This window comes from Equus asinus, chromosome 7, assembly GCF_041296235.1.
Source record: "Equus asinus isolate D_3611 breed Donkey chromosome 7, EquAss-T2T_v2, whole genome shotgun sequence".
In the NCBI taxonomy this organism is placed as follows: Eukaryota; Metazoa; Chordata; class Mammalia; order Perissodactyla; family Equidae; genus Equus; species Equus asinus.
In genome coordinates, this window is record NC_091796.1 from 100,514,881 (window position 1) to 100,541,190 (window position 26,310).

At 41.0% G+C, this 26,310-nt stretch overlaps 1 protein-coding gene across 10 annotated transcripts in view; it reads right to left on the reverse strand.

Annotated features, from left to right (window-relative positions):
- The window catches only part of DICER1 (dicer 1, ribonuclease III), a 73,052-nt gene that overhangs the window by 8,641 nt on the left and 38,101 nt on the right, over positions 1-26,310 (reverse strand). For all 10 annotated transcript variants that reach the window (XM_070514246.1, XM_070514247.1, XM_070514252.1 and 7 more), the window contains 15 exons: positions 21,742-21,874; positions 20,252-20,494; positions 19,511-19,665; positions 16,633-16,765; positions 15,774-15,849; positions 14,987-15,126; positions 13,080-13,259; positions 12,635-12,848; positions 12,279-12,432; positions 11,164-11,346; positions 10,783-10,888; positions 10,168-10,343; positions 8,371-9,154; positions 4,914-5,069; positions 969-1,851 (listed from right to left, as the gene is read on the reverse strand). In XM_070514246.1, coding sequence (XP_070370347.1) covers positions 969-1,851; positions 4,914-5,069; positions 8,371-9,154; positions 10,168-10,343; positions 10,783-10,888; positions 11,164-11,346; positions 12,279-12,432; positions 12,635-12,848; positions 13,080-13,259; positions 14,987-15,126; positions 15,774-15,849; positions 16,633-16,765; positions 19,511-19,665; positions 20,252-20,494; positions 21,742-21,874 — 3,716 coding nt within the window. The remainder of the gene's footprint in view (positions 1-968; positions 1,852-4,913; positions 5,070-8,370; positions 9,155-10,167; positions 10,344-10,782; positions 10,889-11,163; positions 11,347-12,278; positions 12,433-12,634; positions 12,849-13,079; positions 13,260-14,986; positions 15,127-15,773; positions 15,850-16,632; positions 16,766-19,510; positions 19,666-20,251; positions 20,495-21,741; positions 21,875-26,310) is intronic.

Sequence of the window (26,310 nt, forward strand, 5' to 3'; positions counted from 1 at the left end):
CCGCGCTCTCACAGGGACTGCCCTGGGGACAGACGGGGACAGAGGAAGTCACTGGTCCCAGCATCCCCAGGCGTCAAGGCGAAGGGCTGAAACAGGCTCGAACCCAGGTCTCATTCCAGTGGAGCGCGGTGGGAACCACGCCTCACTTCTCCCCACAAAGAAAAACAGGTTCAGTCTCACCTGAGTCTTCCTGATCCAGTGTCAAACAATTTTTCACTGTTTGGTTTTACATTTTTCTGATCATCTTAGCCTGCACTATTTTTCTTATACAAACTTTATACTTTGCTTTGGCATCCTGGATTCAAGCACTGACTGCTTTGACAGAGAAGACACATCAGCCTGAGCTGTGTTGCACAAGCGGAAGCTGATCTGGGCTTCAGGCCTCCAGTCTCCTTTCTAACTGAATGTGTTGGGAGCCCATTAATCAAGGAGGAGAAGAGCGGGAGCATGCAGAGCAGACGACAGCAGAGCAAGTGCAACGAAACCCTCGGGGAGCAGTTCCTTTCAAGCTATTCATCTTTAGATTTAAAAAGACCTTAAAAGAGGGGCCTCTTTGTTCAGGAAGAACAATAAAAGGACATAGAAACACTTCCAGAATTCACGAATAAATCAAGAACCAAAAGCAGTGCTGAGAGGCATCAGAAAAACAGTAGGGCAGGATAAAGCGGGAAAAATAAAACAAAATACTAAGGGGCTCACCCTTCTCTAACGATGCAGCATATAAAGTGACATGTATGTAAGGACATGAGAGAGCTAGCCTCCCAGCTACCAGAGTGAAGGAGCAGTGCACGCTCCCCAAAAGAGGAGGAAAATCAAGGTGCTTTCATTTTTCTCTTGCTTCCTCCCCCGACCATGCAGCTTAAGCACTAACTGTACATGCATAGCTTTTTTTTTTTTAATAGGCCACAATAATGCGATTCAGCAAGGTCTCATCTTCAGAGAATGCAGTTTGGTCTGGGGCTCCTTACCAGTAATGGTATTGTAGTGGTAGGAGGCGTGTGTGAAAGCCTGAAGAAGGTAAGCCTTATTCTTGAATCTGTAGTTGATTTTCTTTTCAAAATTTTCAAAACCCGATATAAGGTGATTCAGGGTTTTATCTGCGTCTGGATGGTCAAACATACACCTCGGTGGGATCTTCAGACAACCGTACTCCAAGTCTTTACAGACAGAAGAGCGAGAGCTGGCTGCAGAGGCCGCAGCCCAGCCCCCTGAAAGGTTCTTTTGTTGGCTGCTGAAATTCTCCCTAGGCGGGCACAGGCCCTTTTCCCGGTCAGTCCGTTTAATTACCGGGAGCACCTTCAGCCCCAAGGAGCAGAGGAAAAGCTGAGCGGCCCTCTCGCCACAGCTGGTTAAATAGCAGCCCAGCAGCGCTTCCACACAGTCGGCTATGCTTTTGTCAGCAATGCACTGCTCAGTGTGCAAGTCGTAAGAAATGGACTGCTTCCCTGTGTCAACACCACAGTTTTCTTCTGACGGATTCCAGAACCCCACCACAAAGTCATCCTCTTCAACAGCTTTGCTAGGATCCAGATAGCACATTGCATCCCAAGAGCTATAGTCAAAATCCTCAAAATCGGATGAAAATGGCATACTACCTAAGGAGGATTTTTTGGGCATTTTCCATTCATATGCAGAATCAGTGGTTGAAAAAGGAGAAAGAGAAATTTTCTTGACAAAAGCTCCAGATCCCATTAACATGTTGTCTATGAACTTGATATGCTCCTGATCGTACTCCAGGAAATCGTCGTCGTCGTCGGCGTCCTCCCTCGGAGCCCTCCAGAGCAGGTCCTCCTCCTCCTCCTCCTCCAAGCCCCGGTCCAGTCTGCCATTAGCCAACATGCAGTCTTTTGTCTGAAACCAGGGGGAATGGGGAAGCAGGGGAGACATAGCTGCTGTTTTTAAAAGGGTTTGAAACTCAATAAAAGCAAGGGTTATGGATAATTTCAAATGACAACCACAAATACTAAAAGGCAACTTTAAAATCACGGCCATTTGTTTTCAATTAACATAAAATAAGTTATTTAATCATATAAACAAAGGAAAACATGTTCTTTGAATGTTCATTTTCTAAGTTATAAAATGACCTTCATCCAGTATGAAGCTTTAAGTTAAGGATTTTGTCCATGGATATAAAGTTAAAATTAATGTCCATGAGCCAAAACTGCAGCTAAGAATTCTAACTCGGCAGGGCACACAATGAAAGCACTCACGTGCTGATCAGAGAGAGCTTCAATTCTGCTGACGATGTTTTAAAATGTTTTCAAGATTTTCAAATTAATAAAATTAAATTCCAGATGTAGAAAAAGCATAATCTCTGCCATGAAGTAGGAGTAAAATATGAAAATTGATAAATATATTTTAAAAATCTTCATATATTAAAAATGTACAATAAGGTTTTATGATAAAGTTTTTCTGTCCCTATTTCCACTTCAAAGTACATTTGCTACAATGTGAAACTAAACTGCTTTGCTTGAAAACCAAAAGTGATCAGCGAACTAAGCCATGAACTTGGGAAAGCATGCTTTCCCTCCACTGAGCTACAGTAATCAGGGAAACAGATTAGAGCATGACTGACAAAAACACAAGAAAATTTAGACTAACATGAAACACAACAATCCAATTTCTGTCAGGAGATCTTTGCTAATTCCAATTTCTTTGGCAAAAGCTTATTTGTGAATGACAACCTTAATAACGGGCAAGGATTCAGTAATGATGTGACTTTTTTGCAATGCTAGAAAGATGCCAAATTTCTTGTGCACTAGCAACAACAAGGCTTCACCTTGGGGGGACGGCAGGAGGGTGGGCTTCACCCATCATCAATTTCCACAATGACCATTTTCCAGAGTATTCTGACAAAGAGGTTTTCAAACTTTTTGTCAAGCATTCTTTAAACACTGCAAGTATTTCACTTTAAGCCAGACTCAAAAGAGATACAGCATATTTGTTTGAAAAGAAATAAGAGCAGTGAGCCAAATCATGTATCAACAACTATATACTTTTACATTTTTTTATTAAAAAAAGTTTATAAAATTTTTTCAAGAGAAAGGAAAGAAGACCAAAAGAAACTACAGCGGCAGGCCTCTAGGAACTGTTTCCTGTTAAAATCCTATACTTTTCTAAGGGACATGAGATATTTTTGACTACTGTGTGGTCCTTAAGAAAAAAAGGCCAAAGTGCAATTTAAAAAAAATCAAAGTGAATAATTTTTTAATTAAAAAAAAAATCCTTATATATCCTTAGAAAGGCGCTACTGTAAGCTAAACTTGGCAGAGCTCAAAAAACAAAGAAGTGGGTTTTACCACAAATAAGCTGTGTTCTTGGGTGAAGTTCTGTAATGCATCTGGGTTTCCATTTCTTTAGCTGCAAACTCATGGGATTCCACTCACTAGATGGTTTCCAAGAGCACTTCAAGCTCCTTTAAAGAAACGCCAGCATGAAGCTTTCGTTTCTCTTACAGTTCATGGCAGCTTCCCACCTGAGGCATGACTACCTTTGGCCTCCATGTGCAAAGGCTTCACTTACTCCTATCTGCTGAGGACGCAGGCGGGTACAACAGGAATGGAACATGCACATGCTTTCCAGCATCATGTAAGGACCTATTTCAATTTATTAAGTGAAAATATGAACAGTGTTTTTAATGTATTCAAAAGAACCAACGTGCCAGGTAATCTAAAATGTTAAGGAAAGTAAAATAAAAATTCTGTGTCATATCTTAAAAAAATTTCTTAAAATCAAAAGGACATGCCAATGTCAACTTTATGCTAAAAAGTTTTTTAAAAGAACCATTATACTATGAAACAGTATTTCCAAGACAGGGTAATCGTTACTGGGATATTTTTCACAGAAATACAATATTTTCTCTAAGTTCTCAAAATCTACACATTTTCCTCTAAGGCTCTACCTATTTCTACACTAATTAAAAAATACGTAATTTTTCTAACCCAACTTACATTAAAATATTCTCTTAATGCTTTCCAGACAAGTTTAATTTCTTTAATAAGTCAAATACTGCATGAGTTAAAAAGATACTCAATAAATAGGTAAAAATCCAAACAGAGTCACAGAGCATGCTACGTGGAAATACTTAAGTCAGATATGTAGGAAATACACGTCAGAAAGGAGATGTGAAGAAAACGTGCATTTAGAAAATAGAACCTGTGAAAGGAGTGGCAGTGTCACTGCTGGCCTGCAGTAAAAACGAAGCATCAAGGAGCCAGTTTCTCATTAAGGCAACATGCATGCCGGAGAAGCGACACTGCCTGAGAGCCGGCCCTTCACTTGCAGACGTGCCAAGTCCTGCCCAGCCCACTGCCACGGGTCCCCTCCACCTCCGAGGCCCTCCGAGCTGCCCTCTGCTGGCCTTCGAGACAAGACAAAACGGAGCAGCTGTAGCCAATATCTGGAGTCTTCTTAAGTCAATGGCAAGATTTAAACTATTTCTAGAAAACTGCAAGCTTTATGTATGGTTTTTTTTGGTTTTGGGGTCACAAGAGAAATAGTCCTAATTGTGAAAACCCTGAGCTAGAAAAGCAAGATTTTACTGCAATTATTTCACAGACGGGCTAGACAGCACAGTTCACTGGAAAGTCATTCACTGAACAGAGCGAAGCATCTGGGAGAAACTGTAATACGCAATATGGATGGGAAATGCTACGGGGTTGTGCTTTTTTTTTTTGGAGTCACGACATCAGATACTCTTCAGCTTCTGGAAAAGAAGATAACAGAAACTGCCCTCCATCAAAATTACAACACTGTTTCTAAATTCAATGAAAAGACAGTCAATTTAGAGGAACTAATTCAATATATCAAATATCTACTCTACTCTAAACATACCAGGGAAAAGAAACAAAAATTAATAGAACAATTTCTCCCCCTCACCAAAAAATAAATCCTTCCAGTTACCAAAAACTTACCGTTTCATCTTTTTCCCATTTATCTGTGTTACTTTTGTCTTGATTTACTACATAACCAGGAGGAAGCCAATTCACAGGGGGATCAAATATCGACACCACCATGCGGCTGGGCAGTCCCTTCTTTTTTCCAAGCCGATAGAGATTACAGTTGCTGACCTTTAGCAAAAAAAAATTATGAGACACTTATCCACAAATGATCACTGCAGGAATTCATACCAGGCATATTAACATATTCTCAGCTAAATGTCCTTCATAACTGGGCATCAATTACAAGGATAGTATAGTTTTCCTACCTACTCACAATGGGAAATATTAAATTCCCATGTATTCCATATCCTTTAGTGTAGTTAGATATTTCTGAATATAAAATGTAGATCAGAAAAAATTGATGTCTATAAATATGCAAATTCTTATAAAGTCATAAGAACCAGTTCAAACAATTTCAAACTTTTAAAAGCACAACTTGATAATATAAATGCAAATTGCTAATTGGGGCTATCAGAAGAGAAAAGAATCCACATAAAAAGTCCAAGGTGTCACCATATTCCCAATGAAATAAAAGGGGAAAATGACCTAAAGTGAAAATTCACACTGAACAAAGCTAAAGTAATTTTATATTCCTAGAATCTAGGCCACAAATGTGATTTCAATTGTAGCGTTTTCTCAAACACTATTCCTTTGTTTGGGATGGCATTTTAAGACATTTTTGTTCAACCATTTTAAAGTAGGGCAAAAGGCAGTAAGAGCAACTGCACGTTCACGCCCCTCGAGAAGACAGTTTTACCGCCTCCCCTCGGTCTGCTTTACCTCAGGCCTCCATCTTCTCCCTAATTTACTCCATCACTCCACGTCTTCTAGTCTTCACTCGGAAGCTAGGGTCTAGAACTATCCATCTCACTTTTCTTTCCTAAAAACTGGGTTCCTTTTGATTTAAGTACTTCTCGAGCCTTTTCCCCACATACTTGCTATCCCTGCATGAGCACCCGCCATGAGGGAGACACTGCAGGCAGCCCCGAGAACACAGTCAGCCAGACGGAGGAGCAGGCCCTGCCAAGCACACGGCTGGGAGGGACAGGAGTCTACACAGGACCCTCACTGTGCGCTAACGTGCTCTCCCACCCGCCTGAAACCTAGCAGCTTAAGTCAATGCTAGTCTCCTTGCCCATGCTGAGAACAGGCCACAAATGCCAACAAGACGGTGAAATGCAACGGGGACTCGAAAGGGATGGAAATCACACTCTAAGTTAACAGGAATGGTCGGCAGGATGGAAAACGCAGAAAGAACTAAGGAGGAAGGACCCAGGTAAGGCACAAGGTGGGACAGGCAGAACTCAACAAGCAGAAACGGGGCGAGCATGCCAAGAAGGAGCACAGCGAGGGTGTGGCCCTGAGTTCACAGATGCACAGCAAGGCGCTTAACTTGGTCAGGGGACGAGCGCGTCTGGGTGTGAGCACAACCAAAGGGCCTTCCACACCAGGCTGAGCGAGTGATACAGCTTTCTGCGGGCAAGGAGGAGGCAAAGCTTTCTGGGCAAACGGATGAATTTTCAAAATATCAACAATTTATTTCTTACCTAACAAAGAATACTGTTACTTTATACTCATTTTTAGCCTCTGATATTTTCTTCCTGCAACCAGCCCTTAGAAATCCCATTTGTTCTCAGAGCTTCCATTATCACACTTATGAAGAACACTCCCCCAAACCGTATCTAAGCCCTAAATTTTCAATTATCTGAACACTTCACTTGAGAATCCGTGAGGTCTAAAAACCCTAAGCCTGTCTTCCGTCATTTCTGTCTACCTCACCACCTGCACCGTCACCACCCCAGCTTCCTGGTTCATATGGCTGTCATTACTGCATCACCAGTGCCTCTGCCTCCCACCCAGACTGGAGGCAGAGAGAAGGGTATGGACTCCAGCCTCAGACACACTCCGGAGCGGCCCAGACTAGCTAGATGACCTTATACAAGCTAACGAATCTCTCCAGGCCAGTGTTCTCACCTGCAACGGGGACATGATCGCTACCCCTCAGGGGCTCGCGGGGAAGATAAGTGAGAGGAGGTCTGTAAAAGGCTCAGTGCAGTGCCTGGGCTACAGAGTAGCACCAGACGTAGGTCAGTGTGACAGTGAAGAGCCAGACTGTCTGGGCTCTGCCACGCGCTTGCCATGTGACCTTGGGCAAGTTAACCTCTCCTGCCTCAGTATCCTCATCTACAAAATGAGGATAATAAAAGCATACGCAATTATAAATAAAAGGATACGGAAATATAATGAGAATTAAATTAGGTAATTAATATACATACAGTGACAATAGTAGCATCTGGCTAGGCTAAACACTGTGAGTGTTAGCTAAAATCCTTATTTCCTGTGAAATCTCACTCCCCTCAGTCTTTCCTCACCCCCAGAACTCCAGGTCCATTCCATTCTCTGCAGAAGCTTACACTCAAAGCCCAACCAATGGCTCAGCTTGGTTTGGTTTGGCTTTCCAACTTGCACTGCACTCTGCTACCAGAGTGAGTTAAAACCACCACTTCACTGATGGCCCCTTATGTAAAAACCCTTCAAGAGGGCTACAACTTCCCAGCCTAGCCCTGAAGATCTTCCTCCAGACAGCTTCCACCCACCCGCCTTTGTAAGTCTTCTCAGGTCCTTCCATACTTCTGACCGCCACAGTTTAGCAGAGGGGCTCTGCCATGTGTTCATTGTTTCCACACTGTGAACGCACCTCCTCCATCAACATCTTCCCTGATCACAAGTGACATTCCTTCCTGCTGAGTGCTTAGCACAATTAGCAGCTTTGTAAACTACTTGTGCTGCCTTGTGACACCTCTTATCTTCATTTAAATATTTTACCTTCATCACTTTTCCTCCTTAAATCTTAAATGCACACTAAGCTTAAGATCCCGCCCTTCCTTTGGGCTGTCAAGCACTGCTCACTCAGAATTCTAGCAGGAGTCACTCTCCTTCACTGGAGAGTCCCTGAGCTGGGGAAGGTGCTGCTCCCTCCCCTCTCTGCTCTCCAAACCCTTGAAGATGAGCTCCTCTAGGAAAGACTTGCATCTTAGCCATGCTTGTATGCCTTGTATGCCAAGACAGCATCCTCCTGAGTACCTAAAGTAAAACACAAGTTCCTTGAACACTCTTTCTTTCCATCAGCCTCAGGATCTAGGAGACGCACACGCTCTCACAAATTCAGTCTCATTTGAACTGAATTTCTATCAATAAATAAGGCACAAACAGATCAGCAAAGCCCCAAACCCAGAGTGCTTCATCAGCGAAAAACAGATTCGTGCCCGCGCCTGGGCAGGAATGCCACCGGCTGTGTCTGCACGCGTCCGTGCGGCAATCCCTGAGGGGAAGGCTTCCCTTCTTTCTGAAATTACCCAATGCTTCAAACCGCTTGGATGCACACTGAGGAACCACTGTAACTTCTCAAAATAAAAGGATTCTCTCTCACCTTTTTGCTTCTCATGTATGAAAGGCGGCCTTCGTGAGCGTCAGGATAAGTGCAAAATAGATAGGTGGTGATGGCATGCTTCAAAAAGGAGTCTCCAAGCATTTCCAGCCGCTCCAGGTTAAACCCATCGCTAGCATTTGAAAGGGTCAGAGCCTGAAGAATAAGTCCTGGATTTGGGCCCAGAGTCCTCGAGGAGTACCCAGGAGAAGGACTCTGCTCAGAATCCGCCCTGGCCTTGAGCGCTTTCACAGCTTCTGCAGTACCAGGCGTCGCGGCCATCAGGGGACTTCCATCTGAGGTAGATGTGTTAGCATTTCCATCAAGGTATTTATTACTCAGTAGAGTACATTCATCGCTGGGCTTGGGCTGGTTCTCGTAATTGTATAAACTCTGAATGGGAGATGAGGTAGTTGGTTGTACAGGTATTTCCTGCTTGTAGTCATTCAGCTGATTTCCTTGGCAAAAGTCTCTGTTAGCTAAATCGTAACTGCCGTTGGCAAGATTTCCATTGTAAGAAAGACCATTAACTGCCGCCAGATCTGCTGAAACTTCAGTTGGGAGCTCACCGGGCGGCCGGCTGAGCAGCGTCCTGCAGCTCACAGACATTTGGTCACGGTGTTCTGGAGAGGGGGCTCTATTAGCACCTGGATGTGCAGCATGTTCAGGGACTACAATTGTGCTGTGCTTACAGTAACTATCGTTTTCAGCTGAAGAGGAGTTAGCAGTTGAGATGAAAGATTTGCTGTCGATAGATTTTTTCCACCCAAAGTCTAAGTTAGGGTATCTGCAAAGACATTTTTATAACCTTTCATCAGATCCTTGAACAGGGCTTGGCTTAGAGCAAGAGCAATTTGAATAAAACATATAAAGATCCCTATAAATATACTATTTTAGAAGGCAAACCTTTCCAAGGCAGAAATCGACATTACAGGAACTCTGCACGACATCAATTACAAAGGGAGAAACGATTGGCCGCACTGCTTTAACCCTCCGCCCTAGAGCACGTGGTGGGGGCGACCATGGAGTCTGGGATCACCCTGCAGGACCTGGGGCCACAGGCTGCGTGGGCTACAATCCCAGGCCCTCCAGTTAAGTAGCTGGGTAACTTCTGGCAATGTCCATAATCTCTCTGTGCCTTAGCTTCCGCACTCGGAAGAGGGGTTAACAACAATTCCTACTGCAAAGGATTGTCCCGATGGGTCAATGATCTAATACAGGCCACAGCTTTTAAACCCGTGTTTGACACTGTAGTAAGTACTCAATAAATGCAGCTGTGATTTTACCATTCTAAGGTTCCTCAATCCTCAGAACCATCTTGGTCTTGCCAACTGGATAACCAAAATTAATTTGAGTGGTTAAACCAACAACTTCCTTAGAACGCAGAGACTTCACCAGTGGGAAGAAAACGAGGGAGACAAAGAACATATTGAGGCAACTGCCTTTTAATACACATTTGATTTTATAAAAGAGAAAACAGCCTTAAAATGTCGGCAGAGTAACAAAGAACTGCTCCCACGTCCACTTCACGTGCCATCAAACTGATGGAGGAACAATGACTTGTCACCTTAGATCTCATCTCCCTCTGTAACTTTACGAGAACATAGGACTCAAAGATGCAACGTACAGATTTCCACTTCAAGAGTCAAACGATGCCTTCATTTCATGTGTTAGGCACCCACGTGATCTTCCTAACCTTTCAAGAATGGTTTTACATGAAATTAAAATTTGAACCTAGTTCAGTTCTTCTGAGAATAGGGTTTCATGACCTGTTTCCTCTGGCTGAGAGCACAGGCCTACCTAAAATCCACGGGGAGCGATCGGACTCCCACGCCAGCATCGCTGGCCGTCTGGGCTCGGAGCTCCTCTGCGGTCAGAAGGCAGTGAAGGCGATAGAGAATGCTGGGGAGACAAACCGCTTTTCTCCACAGTGACGCTGGAATTGGATGGATAGCACAGAGTTCTGGAACCAGGATCTGAGCAAGGAAACATGGGGAGAGAGAAATATAACGCAAACACACAGAAGAATAAAAAATAAAGTTTAAGCCCAATTTCACTCATAAAGGCGAAAATCATAAATGCTAGCAAAATCTTCTTTTTAAAAATATTCTATTTTTATTATTTTTTATTTTTTTATTTTACTTACAAATAATCCTTTAAGGAAAATGGGGTTTATCCTAGGACTTATAAGGATGATTTCATGATATAATTGTATCAATGGACCAAGTATAAAAGCCAAACCTCTCCAACTCACCAAAAAGGCATTCAAAGATTGGTCAACACACAATACTAATTAAAATAAAGCAAAACCTAAAGGTTGGGCAACTTCAAAAAAATTCACTCAGTTTACTTGATAATATAAATTCAAGTTTATCTCTAAAAATATTAAGTTTGCTAGTAACAATAACTCATTACCTGTTTATTCTGCAGACTTTCCCATTTGGCTTTCCTCTTCTCAGCACTGCTTAAAGGAAGAGCTTTCCCTTTCTGATTCAGATGGCGAGGTGTCAGAAGATTAAGTCTATAGATAGAATGTCAAAATAATTTTATCAGACAGACAGAAACAAGTACACTCTCACAGTGGTCCTACCACCTCAGTGTGCCCACAAATCACCGACTGTAGACCCCGGGGCACACTCTGGGCAACTGTGTTTGCAAAGGATCTCCTGATCTTGTTGGGGGCGGGGGGGGGGCGGCGCTGACACAGGGCAGGACAGCAAACCTCTACACTTGCCTACTGACTGCTGGAAACAATGCCTCAAGTGAAACCAAAGCACCATTTCTGAAACGCCTCACCTTGAAGATGTGTGGTCCACATCCAGCAGCGGCTGGTTGAGGTTGGTCAGGTCAAGGTTATACTTTGTTTTATAATACTCTGCAAAAGTTTCATACTCAGGGGAAGGAAATTTACTCAGTGGGGTAAGATCAGTGTACACATCAGCTACATAAAATCGGTGAGGCTGATCAAAATTGCGATATCTAAAAAAGAAAAACAATCAGTGACTTTTTGGTTTAAATCAACTACTCTCAAAACACAACTGTTTTTAATATGGAAATGCAAATTATGATTTTAAAGTAGGAGTTCACAAGGTTAAAAATAAATAACATTGATGAAAACTTGGATTCCAAACAACATGTCAAGTGGATCTGAGACGAGAACTATATTTATATCAAGTAAAAGACTGACTCCATTCTACCTTCTTCGCTATTAACCTTCTAAATATCTATAGGTTGATAACACATGAAAGCTAAATGGCCCCTTGAAATATCTCTTCATTTCATCAATAACAGTACAGAAAACTTTCAATATCCACACTGAGTAAATACTTTGTAGATTACTAAAGCTAACCATGAAAGACACTTGCCACATAAACTGCACCATTTATGACATTGATAGTTTGACGACAGCTAACATTTAAAAATATGGCTTTCAGGTGCAAAAAAACAAAAAAAAAAGAAAGAAAAGGTGAATTACAGTTGTACTCTAATTCCTTGACAAGTGTCTATATTTAATCTTATTGCTCAAAAACTTCATCTCCTAAATTTTTACAAAGTAAGGAAAAAAGCATTCTGACTTACTATTTTCATTGCACTTAATAACATTTATTTCTTATAAAAATTTTAAGAAATTATTATTCATGATCAAACTCTACAGACTTTAGGGATTAAAGGAAGAAAGCAACAGCATTCAGATTATCTGACCTTCACAGAGTAAAATCCCCACCCCCACAGTATTTTCAGGTTTCATTTTTTAAGGAAATAAACTGGAGAAGACACGTCCACGGTAAGGAGAGGCCTCAAGTTGCTACAGTAACATCCACGGAGAAGTCGCAGTCCACTCCGTCCCCAGGAACGAGTGAGTCTTCTGAAACAAAGATCGCCAGCACTCTGCTTTCCATTTGAACACCTACCTTGGAATGATAACTGCGTCCTGGTAATCTTCTAATTTAAAAACAAAGGGTGTTTCCTTTGAATACTTTGTACTGGGAATGCCTATGCGAGCTTCAGATTTCTCAATATCTTCCATGAATTTAAAGTCAATGTCCAAAGTGCTGGAGTCATTAACTTCGGGAAGAAAAAGATTCTTTAGCTTGGTAAAATATAATAATACAGATAAGATTCTTACTTAAGCTGTATATTCATACATGTGTCTAATTCAGAGTTATCAAAGTAAGAGATTTCTGTAGTACAGACAAGCTAACTGTCAAGCACAACTTTCATTTCTTAGCTAGCGAAAGTGGCGGCTCTAGAGCCAGGCGCTTCTTACCAACATTGAGAGGTAGAACGCAGTATGCTGAGTCAGCGTCTGCGGGTTTAAACTCTAGTGCAGGTTTTTCAAGCCGAAGAATATGCGAGAATATATACTGGTGAAGTCTTGTAATTAACTCAAGCATTTGCAGAGACAACGTGAAACCAGACTTCTTCAACTCAATGGATATGGTAACCTCTCCAGAGCGGGTGTACACAGGAAAGTGCGGAATCTTAGCAAAAAGAAAAATAAAGCACCCCTCAAGGTTAACAGGCATTTTATCCCATTACAAATAGTTAACTTCAAAGAGGAATGATGCTTTCTATCAGGAAATAGAAAAGATACCTCAATTCATAAAAATTAATCATACCGAGGTAACAAAAGGCTGTTACTCTTAAGAAGTTTTTCCTTTTTTTAAAAAAAACAAGATATTTTTAACATAAAAGCATTAAGAAGTGTCCACCTGAGGTATGGGTTTGGCTGTCAGTATTCCAAAGCATCTTGTGGTGTCCTCAGGGGGATAGAGCTTCCGCCTTCTGAAGTTGAGTTCATCAGGTAGAGGTGTGGTCAGAACCATTCCTATCACGTACAGGTAACAGGGCTGGTCCGGTTTGGGATAGCTATCCCGCAGACATTCTGGAATCTAGAAGTAGAAAGTAAAATTAAGCATCAAGCTCAAGCATAATCAGCTCTTTTCCAGATGTTGGCAAGAAAACAAATATATTCCTGGCTTTACTAAAAGCTGATGAGAAAAAGCTAAGAAAATACCCAAAGCATGAGACCTCCCAATTGCTTAGCCCCACTGGAGAGTCAGCATTTCTCAGGTCTGAGCTGCAAGGTGGCCCCAGGTACCTACCTTATAATGTACTGCTGACTATATAGCTAATACCAAAATTACATAAAACAAACACTGTAGGATCTTTTCAAAAAAATACTATTCATTTGATCTATTCCTGTTAACTAGAAAATTCTTTTCTTCCTTGGGTTTTTTAGTGTAGAATGTGAGAAAATAAAGGTAGGCAAATTTTTTAAAACCCCATATAGTCCTATCACTTGAAGATAACCTTTATTAACATTTTGTTATACTGCATCATCTCCCAGACTTTTTCCTACACAGAAATGTATATAAATGTTTACATATACGTATCTTTCATTACAAATGGAATCACACAACAAAGACTGTCAAAACCTGATTTTTATCTCTGGTTACTACAATGAGAATATCTTTCAGGGTCAATACAAATCAATATCATCATTTTTAATGGCTATCTCATTATACAAATAAACCATAATTTAATTAATCTGCGATTGTTTCTAAGCTTTCAATATTCATACAACCCTACCCAACATTCTTGCAGTTTCTGAGGCTCAATGACATAAATGATCACGTCCGTAGTTAAAAGGCACAGAAATACTGGCCAAGAGATGGCCATCATTAATGAGTATCAAATAATACAGAACACATCATTAGACAGGATGCAAGGCAGTACTATGCTTCCTTATTATTAGTGACAATGTCTGTCACATGAAACTAGGCCGTGATCTCTGGGGTAAATGTTAGAGCAAGAAAACTGAGAGAAACAAACATTTCAGGAAAATGAGTAACATTCATGAGTTTTGAAAAATTGACATGATTTTGAATCTTGAATACTTAGCTAAGTACAAATTTTTTAAAAGTAAAAACTCAGTAAAATTGCAAAAATAAAACAGAACGACACACTTAGTCTAAGATGAAAGTACACACCAAAATTTTGCTTTTGTTTGGGGTTCTTATGAGGCAACAAGATTAACAAATATTTTAAAAGTAAATACTTCAGCCAGCGTGGCTACAGCAGAAGTCACACTTGAAGATGCTTCAGTGCATGCATCCTGCTGGCCGCCATGTACCACGCTGGACGCAACACACTGGAACCACTGATTTCGACCCCAGGAGCCACACCCCACCTCCTGACAGGCACCTGCGCTTGCCCACCAGTGCAGCCCGCAGCTTCAACCACCATCTTTTCACTTGCCTATTTCTTCATTAAAACCCTCCTCTGTTTTAGCCACAAACATAAATAAAGCAATAATCTTACCTAACGCAAGTGAAAGAAACAAGAAATGTCTCTTTAAATGAAATAAACTCATTCTGGATAGAATCTGACAGACGAGTCCAAGAATCTTCTTGAGAAGAAAAACAAAAGCAATGTCTGAAGTGGGAAGGGCACAGAGTGCGCTACGAAAGCAAAGGGGCTGATCGGGGGAAGCTGTGAAGGGGACATGAGCTGAGAGCCAGAGTCAGCCATGTGACAAGGGTTTGGGAAGCCAAGAACAGGAACTTACTAAAAGTCAGAAAGGCTAGATTTTTATTCACTTCTAAACAGTACTAACCGCTTTTGGGTAGCACTGTCTTCGTTTTGTTGAACCTGGTCTTCCTGGAACACTGGTCTCTTCTTCATCATGCAAATCAAGCTCTTCTTCATATTTAACAGTCTCTTTCCCAACTGGCATCAAATGGTCGTCCAGTTCACCTAAGAAATTTAAAGAGAATTAACATGACAATCCAGATTTTGCCTCTCTAATTAATTAGTAAATAATCCAGAACAGCACTGTGTTAGGAAGTGACTGGAAGAAAAATGACAACCAAAGCACCTTTGCTTTTCATGATAAAAAGTAACCAGACGTGATACCTCAGGCAAAGTCTATTTGGGCACTCACACATTCAGAGTGAGTAGGACCACACATTCTGTTGTACAACTGAAAACTAAAAACATCTAAACAGGAAAACAGCACACATCATCACTTTATATAAGCCATGGAATTTAAAAAAAAAATGGATTCATTTGTATACTAATATAGACTAATGTGAGAGAATGATACATTAAAACACAAATGTTCATGATTCAACAGTACAAGAAAGCTTTATGTATTTAAAGAGGTCAGCAAAGGGAGCAAATAAATGACGCTCATCTGCTGTTCACTGTGGAAAACAGAGCTCCGCCCCATGACCAGGTCTTCACGGTACACGGTGCTCACACCCACAGTCACCAAACCACACCACAGGCAACGGGTCACAGCTCTGCAAAATCCTCAGGGACCTATAAAGTCCTGGATACGCTTTTGTGTAACAGTGCTTTTAAATTTATTTTTTATTTCATGTGCTTTCAAACACTCTTACCAATTTTGTGCAGTTTTTCACAGCAAATGAGAGCTACAACTCTTTCAGCCAGTCGTATACAGCTCATGGGTGGACCCTGAAAGTAACAAAAAACATTTCCATTGTACACGCATGCAGCTATGTTATCATTAACACAGAAAACAGCTATGAAACCTCTGGCCCAATATCTTTAATAGCTGAAATTTACCAGAGCAAAGTTCTTTATTTTGAAAAGTTTTGGCAAGTCTAAAAAAATCCTAATCTCCATATTTGAAACAGCCATCTTTAAAAATCTTATCCAGTAAAACCTAAATGAGTTTATAACTGAGATTTGACAATTTTGATGAATTTAAATTTCAATAAGACTTTAATGTACCTTATTTTCACGAATCTACAAATACGTACTAAAATAAAGACATATGAGATGTGACTAACACACATTAACAGTACTGAACAACCTTTCACGTGCAATAGAAATCAGTCATCTAGGAATATCTGGAAATCAGCATTGGGATCAAGGACAGCAGTTAGAGAACGGCGGGTTTTTGAGTCAACAACAAAGAACCAGAGCCGCCCAACTACATTTAATGAATTCTGTGTGGCTGGAAGTACGACGTCACAGTGAAATGATTCTGTCAGAGATCTTTACATCAACAAGATCTTCGAGGAAATTTCAGAGGTCGCCGAGCCCAATTCTAAGAGTCTGTAGGTTATATAGGCTGTTGCCGATTTGAACAGGTAGTTGACTAAACGAGATTTATAAATCTACTTTTTAAAGTAGATTTAAAGCCAAATTTACCTGTGACTTGCATAGGCTTAGAGAAGCTGAAAAAAAAAATAACATTAATGACATAAAGATCATTTCTTTTTCTAAACTTACAACAATGGAGGCTCGAAGAGGCGAGTTAATTGGCAGATAAAGAGTTGAATAAAATGTACCATCAGGCAACTCTCGGGTTCTACATTTAGGAGCCAGATGAGTAAATGGATCACTTGGTAATCTAGCACAGTATCTGTGAAGAAAAAGAAATTCTGATGCTGACTCTACAACTGAGAAATAGATGAAAAAATCTGTATTGATATCCCCATCCTGAAGTCTGATTTTTTTTTCTTCCCCAAGGCCCAAGGACATAGTTGTATATTCCAGTAGGAAGTTCTTCTAGTTCTGTGTGAGCCGCCACCACATCATGGCTACTGACAAACAGGTGGTGTGGTTCCACGCCCGGGAACCAAGCCATGGTCGCTGAAGCAGACTGTGCCAAACTTTAACCAGTGGGCCATCAGGGCTGGCTCACTGAAGTTTGATTTTTCATGTCCCTCTTCCCCTCTACGGGATTGGTATTTACACGTGGAGTCTGAGCTTCATTGTTTCAGACTTTCAATAAGTTGGAACAATGATGAAACTTTCTGCAATGGTGTTCTGTATCTGCACTTTCCAATACGGCAGCAACCCAGCGCTTGAAATACAGCAAGGGCAGCTAGGGAACTAAATTTTTTTTTAATTAAAATTGAAATTTGAATTTAACTAGCCATATATGTTTAGTGCTGTCATATTGGGCAGAAAATATTGTTCTGAATCCGTTAACTGAACACATTGCCAGTGTTTGCTCCTTAATCTTGCACTTGCCAGCAACTACTGGGGCCTGTGTAAGGAAGGCATGAGAAGAGGGCAGAAGGACAACCCAGTACTGATACAAAGGAGGGCATTAGAACAGGACTACCCAGCAGCAGCACAAGGAGAGTGCTGCAGCATGGCAAAAAGCTGGCTCCAAGGGAACTGAGGCCGAGTAAGGAGGGTGCTGGGACAGGCAGGCAACTCAGTGAAGGCCAGAACCCATGCAAGGAGGGCACTGGACTGGAGCAGCCCTACAAGGGCAGCACCTGAGCAATTAGGGTGCCCAAACATGGTGGCAGCCCTGCAGAGCAGGGAGACTGGCTACATACAGGGACACTGACCATAAAAGTAATTATTTTGAGCATGACGGGAGTTAGATTTCTCACTATTGAAAAAGCCAGGAACAAAGACGAAAAAGAAGAAAGCCAGAACAAACCCTCCGGTGTCATCCTAAAAAGGACAACAGATAAGTAGTCAGGTACAGAAACAGATATAGATATAAATGTGTGTGTGAATATATATAGATGTAGATGCATAAATCTATTTCCTAGCTGTCTACTAAAGAGCCTGGTAGCAGCAACACTCCTCCGGCAATGAATACACCTAGTGGTCAGATCTTGGTTTCTAAACACTACCCATTCTCCACTAAGAGAAATCAGGGCCTTTTGGAGAAACAGGCTATCTAGGCTAGGGCAGGGAAAATAGGAGTTGAGTCTAGAACATTTTAGTGTGCCATAAAATAAGGCAGTTTGCAAAGAATAATGGTGACATGTTAAAAAGACACAGAAGCTACCTGGAAGCGGCTCCCACTGGCCAAATTTGAGACAATTTTAACATCAAAATAAATGACAAATGATAGTAACAGATTATAACCCACTGAATAAGATAGGAATCCATTAGTTAACATTGGATAAAAAAATAAAAGGAACAAATAAATGGAGAAAAAAGAAAGTTCTTCTTTACAGTAGAATGCCAACTAATAAATGCAGAAAGCTTAATGAAATTAGAAAATCATTTTGCAGACATCACACTAATAATCAATTCAGGCAAGAAATATCAATGGATAATTAAACTAATGGGTCAAACTGGGAAGAGGAATAAATTTTATATAGTCTCAAAGTTTCCCCCCATGAAATATTCACAAATTGTAAAGGGGGAACAAAGGCAACTATAAAAGAGAAAGCTGGCAGACCTTACGTAAGGGATCAAGTCACCATCAGCACCAGTAAGAGCACAAACTGACACTGAGCGCACCAGACAAGACGGAATGAGAAGAACACAGCATCACTTCAGTGATACGCTGGCCAAAAATGCATAACCTGGGCTAACAAAGAGAAAATATCAGATAAACCCAAACTGAGAGACAGACTACAAAATGACTGGTCTGTAATCTTCAGAAGTTTCAGGGACGAAAGTCAAGGAAAGGGTGAAGAAAGGTTCCAGGTTGAAGGAAACTAAAGAGATGAGAAAAAATGGGTACAACTCATGACTCTGGACTGGACCCTTCCACTCCGCAGAACATTCTTATGAAACATGAACGGGTCTCTCTCAGCGAAGCAGACAGGGGAGTTCTTTGTTTCAAAACAAAAAGTGAAAAAGAAAATCTCATGTTTGCCATTCCTTTATTTAGCCTCTGCATGAAATTTATCTGATACAAAATCTAGGTATGTCTCTGCTTTTCTTAGTTCTTAGAAATGTTATTACCAATTTAGGACAAAGTAACTTAAAAACACACTCAAGAACACAAGTTAATTTATCATAATCTTACACTGTTGCTAATGGAAAATTCAACATCCCCCAACAGTTATGGCACAAAACAACAAATTTCGGGAATCAGAAAAAAATTTGTGAGCATTGTAAAATTAAATTAAATCTAATTAAAACAAGCATGGTTTCATCATGTCAGCCTTGCCAATAAGAACTAAACATTTATTACTGCACAACACTGTTTTTACCTTTTGACCAAAAAAAACACGAACGGAAAAAAGCAACTTCTTTTCTTTCTCACATCAAAATATTACAACCCATAAATGAAAACACTGGTGATGGTTTGCAAAAGGCAAACAATAATACAATGCTTCCAGGTTTAGACTTCAGTCTGCAATGCTCACAGGTTTTCCACGCAGATGGTGTGATACCCTACCTATTGATGTGTCCAATGGCCGTGTTGACTGTGACTCGCGGGCCACCATCCTCAGGCCTCAACACGTACGGTGGGAAAACGTCATCATCATCTACAACAGGCTCAATGTCAGTCTCACCAGTATCAACTGACTTGGAACATTTGTTTCTCAAGATCTGAACAATTTAAAAACAGAATTTATGATGAGAATAAAGGTCTTCTTTGCCATACGTTAGACGTCTGCCTCTATACCTACAGAAAAAGCTCTCTTGACGTGAAACATCTCTCTCCTAAACTCACTTCAATACTCCAAAGTCACCTGCTGCAGAAAATTTCTCCCAACGCATCCTTCCCAGCTCCAATCACGCGGAGACACTCGCCATACAGGTGTAAGGTGTACACAGTACTAAACCTACACACACACACGTGACTGCCAGCCTTTCAGAGTACAGAGTCTTTGTCATCATTCTCAAATCACTCGACAACTCAAGCAACTAACTATTACCTCACTGTTCACACTAACAGCACACTTCACTTCCTGGACATTCTTCCTCAATAATCCATATGACCATTTTCACAGCTATTTTATCGTGAGCTTTCAAATACTTTGTAAAATACTGCTGGCTGTTTGCAAATATTCTCGACTTTTCTATAATGTACACGTTACACACCCCTCTTGAGACTATTCTCTGTAGATAAAAGCTTTTATCTATTTCTAGGCAAATAGAAAATAAAGATAGCACATTAATTTTTAAATCTTACCTTTTCAATAGCTTTGTACGTTTTAAGGTCTTCTTCAAAACTCTTTATTTTGTCCGTATCTGCTAACATTATATAATTAGAGATTGGTGCCCTTGCCCTTCCCTTAGATTGAACGTAGGATCGATACTCTGTGGGCAAATCAAAACGAACCACCAAGTTGCACTTTGGGATATCAACACCCTCTTCCACGATACTTGTTGCAATAAGCAGGTTGGTCTCATGTGCTCGAAATTTCCTAAGTACCTGAAAAAAAATCCACCAAGAAAAGCAATTCTAAGAAATTTTCCAAAGAAAACAATATAGTAGAAATAAGTGACAATTGTCATTTCTGATGCATGCTCTGGGCATGCAAAATCTTTAAGGCCAGGCTAAAGAAGATGACAACATCATAGAAAACTCGAGATGCATAAACACATCGGCAAAGAAACTGATTTAATGATAATTTTCAACTGAATGTGACCGGAAAAATCAAGGTGCCTTTCTACTCTACAGAAGGACCCAGGTACAAGTCGCAGAAAGCCTTCAGGCTAAAGCGGCTGACTTCTTACTGACCACAAAAGAATCTAATCAACAAAGTGAACAAATGAATCCACTTCTGGAGTCCTATTGACATTATGACCCTCCATATGACACCCTATGTCTATGAGACGTGCCAACATATCTCCAAAGATGTCCAAACTTACTAACATCCCCCAATCACTTGGAATTAAAAATTACAAGCAAGGTGTAACTTATTTTCTGGCATCCTGGGACATTTTCAATTTAAGGAAATCAGAATTGATTAAAAAATGAAGTGAAAACTTGTTTCGTACTAGATTTAAAATATCATTTACCAAACCAAAATAAAGTTAAATAATAAAGTTGATTTTTAAACAAATCCAGACTCTGGCTACTGAACCCCTCAAACATGGAGCATCAGAAAGCTGCAACATAGAAAATAACTTCAATATGAATCATTCTGCTACTTTGTAAGTTCAATAACAAACTTTAAATAAGTTTTCATTTGCAAGCCAGAAGACTATATTAGGTTTTAGCCTTAAAAACAATGAAAAAAGTTAAACCAACATCTTTAAAATATAGTGTTATTTTTACAGTATTCAACCAAGGTAGAACTTTAAATAGAAAACGAAACACTTTCTAGGAAAAGATTTCAGTTTGTGGCCTCTGAGTTACACAGAGTCAGTGGGAGTTACGCTTACACAAGCTTTGATTTTCTCTGAAATGTAGTTGTGTGCCATCAGTCCAATAAAAGAAAATGAAATGGTTGATAATTATGACACAAAACTGACTTACCAAACAGTTATTCTAATTCTGAACACGTGATTCGTTACAGAGCTAGCTCACAGGAGACAGCTAGTCAACGTATGAACAAGTATTCTGTATTACAAAAAAACGCTGAGGAACTATGAAGAAAGGGAGCTCCTAGGGGTGCAGTTTGTCTGTATATGCTCTGAAAATTGTTATCGTACAATTCTTTTAACTTGAGTTACCTCTTCCTGTTTTCTGAATTCTGCTTCCATCTGTTTGTTCCGAGGCTGATTCTTTCCGATGCCATGTCCAGTTATAAAATTGCTGCTGATGTAAGCCAGCTCTGGATCTTGTTTGCCAGCTTCCTTTATCAATCTAAGAAAATTATACACATTTGGAAGTTAAGCACTGCTGAGGGAAAAAAATTTAAACTTTTGTTTGTAAGGTCTCCCTTAAAATGGAAATACATGCATTTTTTGCCACATACCTAACAAAATGGTCTCGATATTTTTTTCCCAACCAGCTTAAACAGAAATCATTGCCACTCTTCCCTGCTCAGATCTGCGGCCCAAACACTAACACCAAGCACAGGGCTGACTTACATTGATGAATGAAATGCTCACAGCCCCTCAAACTTCCTAACTGGGCAGTGCTGACTAAATAGAAATGTGGCCCAGGAGGGGACAGGGCTAGGCAGAGAGAAACACAGATTCCTCACACATCTTGGCTTTAGGCCAGGACTTCTAACGACAAAAGCCACACACGCTTCTCTAAAAGTTGGAGCACGTCTCTAAATGCACACACAACTTGTGCAGCAGGCACGCCCTTCTCTCCACGGTCACTCTCATACAGAGTATGTACCAAACGCCCTGACGCCAAAGGGAGAATTCCCACAGCAAAGGAAACCTCACTCTCCCTCTACATGCAGTAAGAGATTCTAGCTGTGCGTGAAAAGAAGCCTGGTTACTTCTTTTAGTCTTACCCCAACACCCTGAATCATGGGAAGCAGAGTTCTAGGGAAAGAAACGTCACCTCTATTGGTAAGATCTCCCCTCCCACCACTTTCCTGTCCCCAGGCCACTGACCACAGTTCTATCTAACACTAGCCTGAGCTCCTGGCCTAGCAATGCCAGACAGCCCCCACCCCATCCTGCCCTGAAGGAGAAGCGGCTCCCGACTCGTTCCCCTTCCTGCCTGCTCCTCTGTATTGAGGCAGAATGCTGGCAACCTAAAGCCGGCTCCCAGCTAAGAGATGGGAAAGAGCTCCGGGGTGGATCATGTTACCCAGGTACAGAAGGTGAACAGTTAGTGCTGCCATTACAGCTATTTTGGAAATATCCACGTTCAAAAACTCAGCACACAGGATAAATGGTTCCACACCTGCCATAAGTGATTCCATATGGTTCTTCTGAAGTCATATAGCATAGTATAAATTCCTAATAGAAAATAGCATTTTTAAGTCAAATCATTTTTTTTTAAATACATTAGACAGACTAATATCAAAGAACTTGAAGAAACCTTGAGTGGCCATCTAGCATATCTTCTTGCCTCCCAATCAGCAAAACACGTGCACATGTAAGGTTAGTTTGAGTCTGTTCTACAATTCAAGTACTTAAAATGTCCAGAATCAGACCTCCCTTCATATGTTCCAAGCTTTGTTCAATTATCATAATACACTTATGATGTCAGTAACAAAAAGCAGTGTTACAAGCAAATAGCACGCCAAAAAACCTAAAATATGAAATTATCTTAGAAATAATTTGTACTTCCAAATTTTAGCTTATGTAAATAGGCACCAATTTGAATGTAACAGAAATGCCTTTCAAGTTACTCCTAATTAGGCAAAGAATGTATTTTACTTTGCCAAAATGATCTGGCAGACTTCAATTAGCTGAGAAACGGAAGCAGAGCGGATTTATTTCTCCTTAATGAAACCCACAGCAACATGCAGAGAACAGAAGCAGCAGCAGGCACATAAACAAGCAAAGCCTCTTGTAAACAACAATTAAATGCTATATCCTATGCTGATAGCGTTTAGAGAGAACTTTATTTCTCTGTCAGATCAGTTTAAGCACTGCCTAATCACGTGCCCACGACGAAGAGCGAGGCTTCCCGAGAAAGAAGATGCAGTCCCTGGCTGTCGGGAGCTGACGAGGGAGCGACACTAACTGCTCCTGGAGCTCCTGGGACCACAGGGCTGGTGGGGCAAAGGCTGGTTTCTTTTCATTTCTACAGTGAGTCTAGGGGAGCTGCTCCACAAGCGAGCTGTGTGATAAACCACACTGTTCTCCAGTGCACGGAGCTTCTCAAACTAGCTGTAGCGAAGAACTGGTTATTTTCTTTCTAATTTCAAATCCATCAGAAACCAAATTAACCATTTAGAAAATGAAACTAAAAAAGCATCAAAATCCAGGCACCAACTGTATTACATTCAGCAGACAAAAGCTACTGTCCAAACTAAGAGTTTCTAGATGCTTACCCTCAGCCTCTGTGCCTAACTCTCTGCAGCTGGCATGGCCCACAGCTGACGCTGGGTGTAAATGCACACTGCCTCCCCAACTACATCGAAAATGGCATGGCCCAAAACAGGAAACATGGACGCCCGATTCAGAAAACTAGCAGATTACTACCAAAACTTGTGATTTGATTAAATGTGGTAATTTACACAGTTAACCCTAAAGGAAAAAAAATTCAAATAGACAAGCATCATTTGAAATCTCTGCCAGGTACCAAAGTATGTTATCAACAACACCTTTAATATTATCCTTCCTACTTATATTTTCTTGTCAATGTGAGAAAAATCAAATGCAATTCCTCTATAATCTTACCAAAAGACTATCGCTGATATTATAGTATACTGATACTGTATCCCCCGAATGTGTGCATAAAGAACCTAAGAAATTAGCACCTACTGTGTGTCAGGTGATAAGACAGGCATTTATATATACATTGTCTCTTATTAACAACCCAATAAGAGGTGGAGGTATTACTACTATTTTACAGATGAAGATGCTCAGTCTTTAAAAACTTAAATAACTTTCGCAAAATATACATCTAAAAGTGGGTAGAAATAAAAGGATCCAGGGCTCCTTGGAGAAATGGCTGACTCTATGGCCAGAGCAGGGAAAATACAAGAACCTTGAACATCTCGTGGCACCAAAAAGTAAAGAAGTGCTCAAAAAGCAAAAGGATGAGAGTATGCCAAAGGGACACAGGAGCTAACCTCAAAGAGCTCCCAGGGCCCAAGGAGGAACAATTTGAACAACAAAGTCAATAACCTAGTATTAGTTTATAACCCAAAGTATAAACTAAACAAACAGGAGACCATACCGATAAAAGAACATGATTCAGTAAATATAAATAGATAGATAGGGGCCAGCCCTGTGGCCGAGTGGTTAAGTTCACTTGCTCTGCTTCGGAGGCCCAGGGTTTTGCTGGTTGGGACCCTGGGTGCAGACATGGCACCGCTCGTCAGGCCATGTTGAGGCGGCGTCCCACATGCCACAACTAGAAGGACCCACATCTAAAAATACACAACTACGTACTGGGGGGATTTGGGGAGAAAAAGCAGGAAAAAAAAAAAAAGTTTGGCAACAGTTGTTAGCTCAGGTGCCAATCTTAAAAAAAAAAAAAAAAAAGGGCCAGCCCAGTGGCACAGCAGTTTGGCAGCACGGGGTTCACCGGTTCAGATCCCGGGTGCGGACATGGCACCACATGTCAAGCCATGCTGTGGCAGGTATCCCACATATAAAGTAGAGGAAGATGGGCATGGATGTGAGCTCAGGGCCAGTCTTCCTCAGCAAAAAGAGGAGGATTGGCAGCAGATGTTAGCTCAGGGCTAATCTTCCTCAAAAAAAAAAAAAAGATAGATAAATAGGATAAAAAAGGCATGATTTCCTTACAAAGAATTCCACTAATACACACAGATACATCACTCTCCAGGAATGGAGCTTAATCTCTCCCTCCCAGGATAAGCCAGACTTGGTGACTCGCTTCCAAAGAACACAGGAAGGAAAGGGAAAAACAGTAACTTCACAGCAGAGAAACCAGGCAAACACTGTCAGGGCCAGGTGGCAAAGTCTAATATCACCACTGATACGTCATGTCGATACTATGAATCCCTGGGGACGAGAAGGGTACTTCAGCCCTGTGGATTCTTCCAAATCCCACTACCCCAGTCTACTCCTGAGAAAACACGAGACAAATTGAAACTGAGAGACGTCCTATAAGATACCTGACCAGGACACCTAAAGACCGCCCAGGCCACGAAACGCAAGCAACGACCGAGAAACTAATAGCCCAGAGGAGACCAGGGAGACATACCGACTACACGCAATACAGGACTTTGGATTAAAAAGAGGACATTAATGGAGAAACTGGTAAAATTCAAATAAAGGCTGGAGTTTAGTTAACAGCAATACATCAATGTTAGTTTCTTGGTTGTGACAAATGCACCAGGATAACCTAAGATGTTATCATCATAAGAGATGCGGGAAACCAGAGGGCGGTAAAGGGCAACTCTGGACTATTTTGCAACTTTCCTGTAAACCTAAAATTATCTCCAAATAAAAAGTTATTAGGAAAAAAAAGGGGGGGAGTAGAGGTAGGGTGTGAACCCAGGTTTGTCCAACGCCAACGTCACAACACTAGTGAACGACACAGTGAGAGGGCACTGGACCTGGAGGGCGGAGGGTGTTTCCAACCACTTGGTAGCTGTGTCATTTGGGAGGGTTACAAACTGAGTCTTAGTTTCCTCATCTATAATATAGTAAAAATCTCTACCTTACTCCTTTGTGGAGTGTTGTGACATT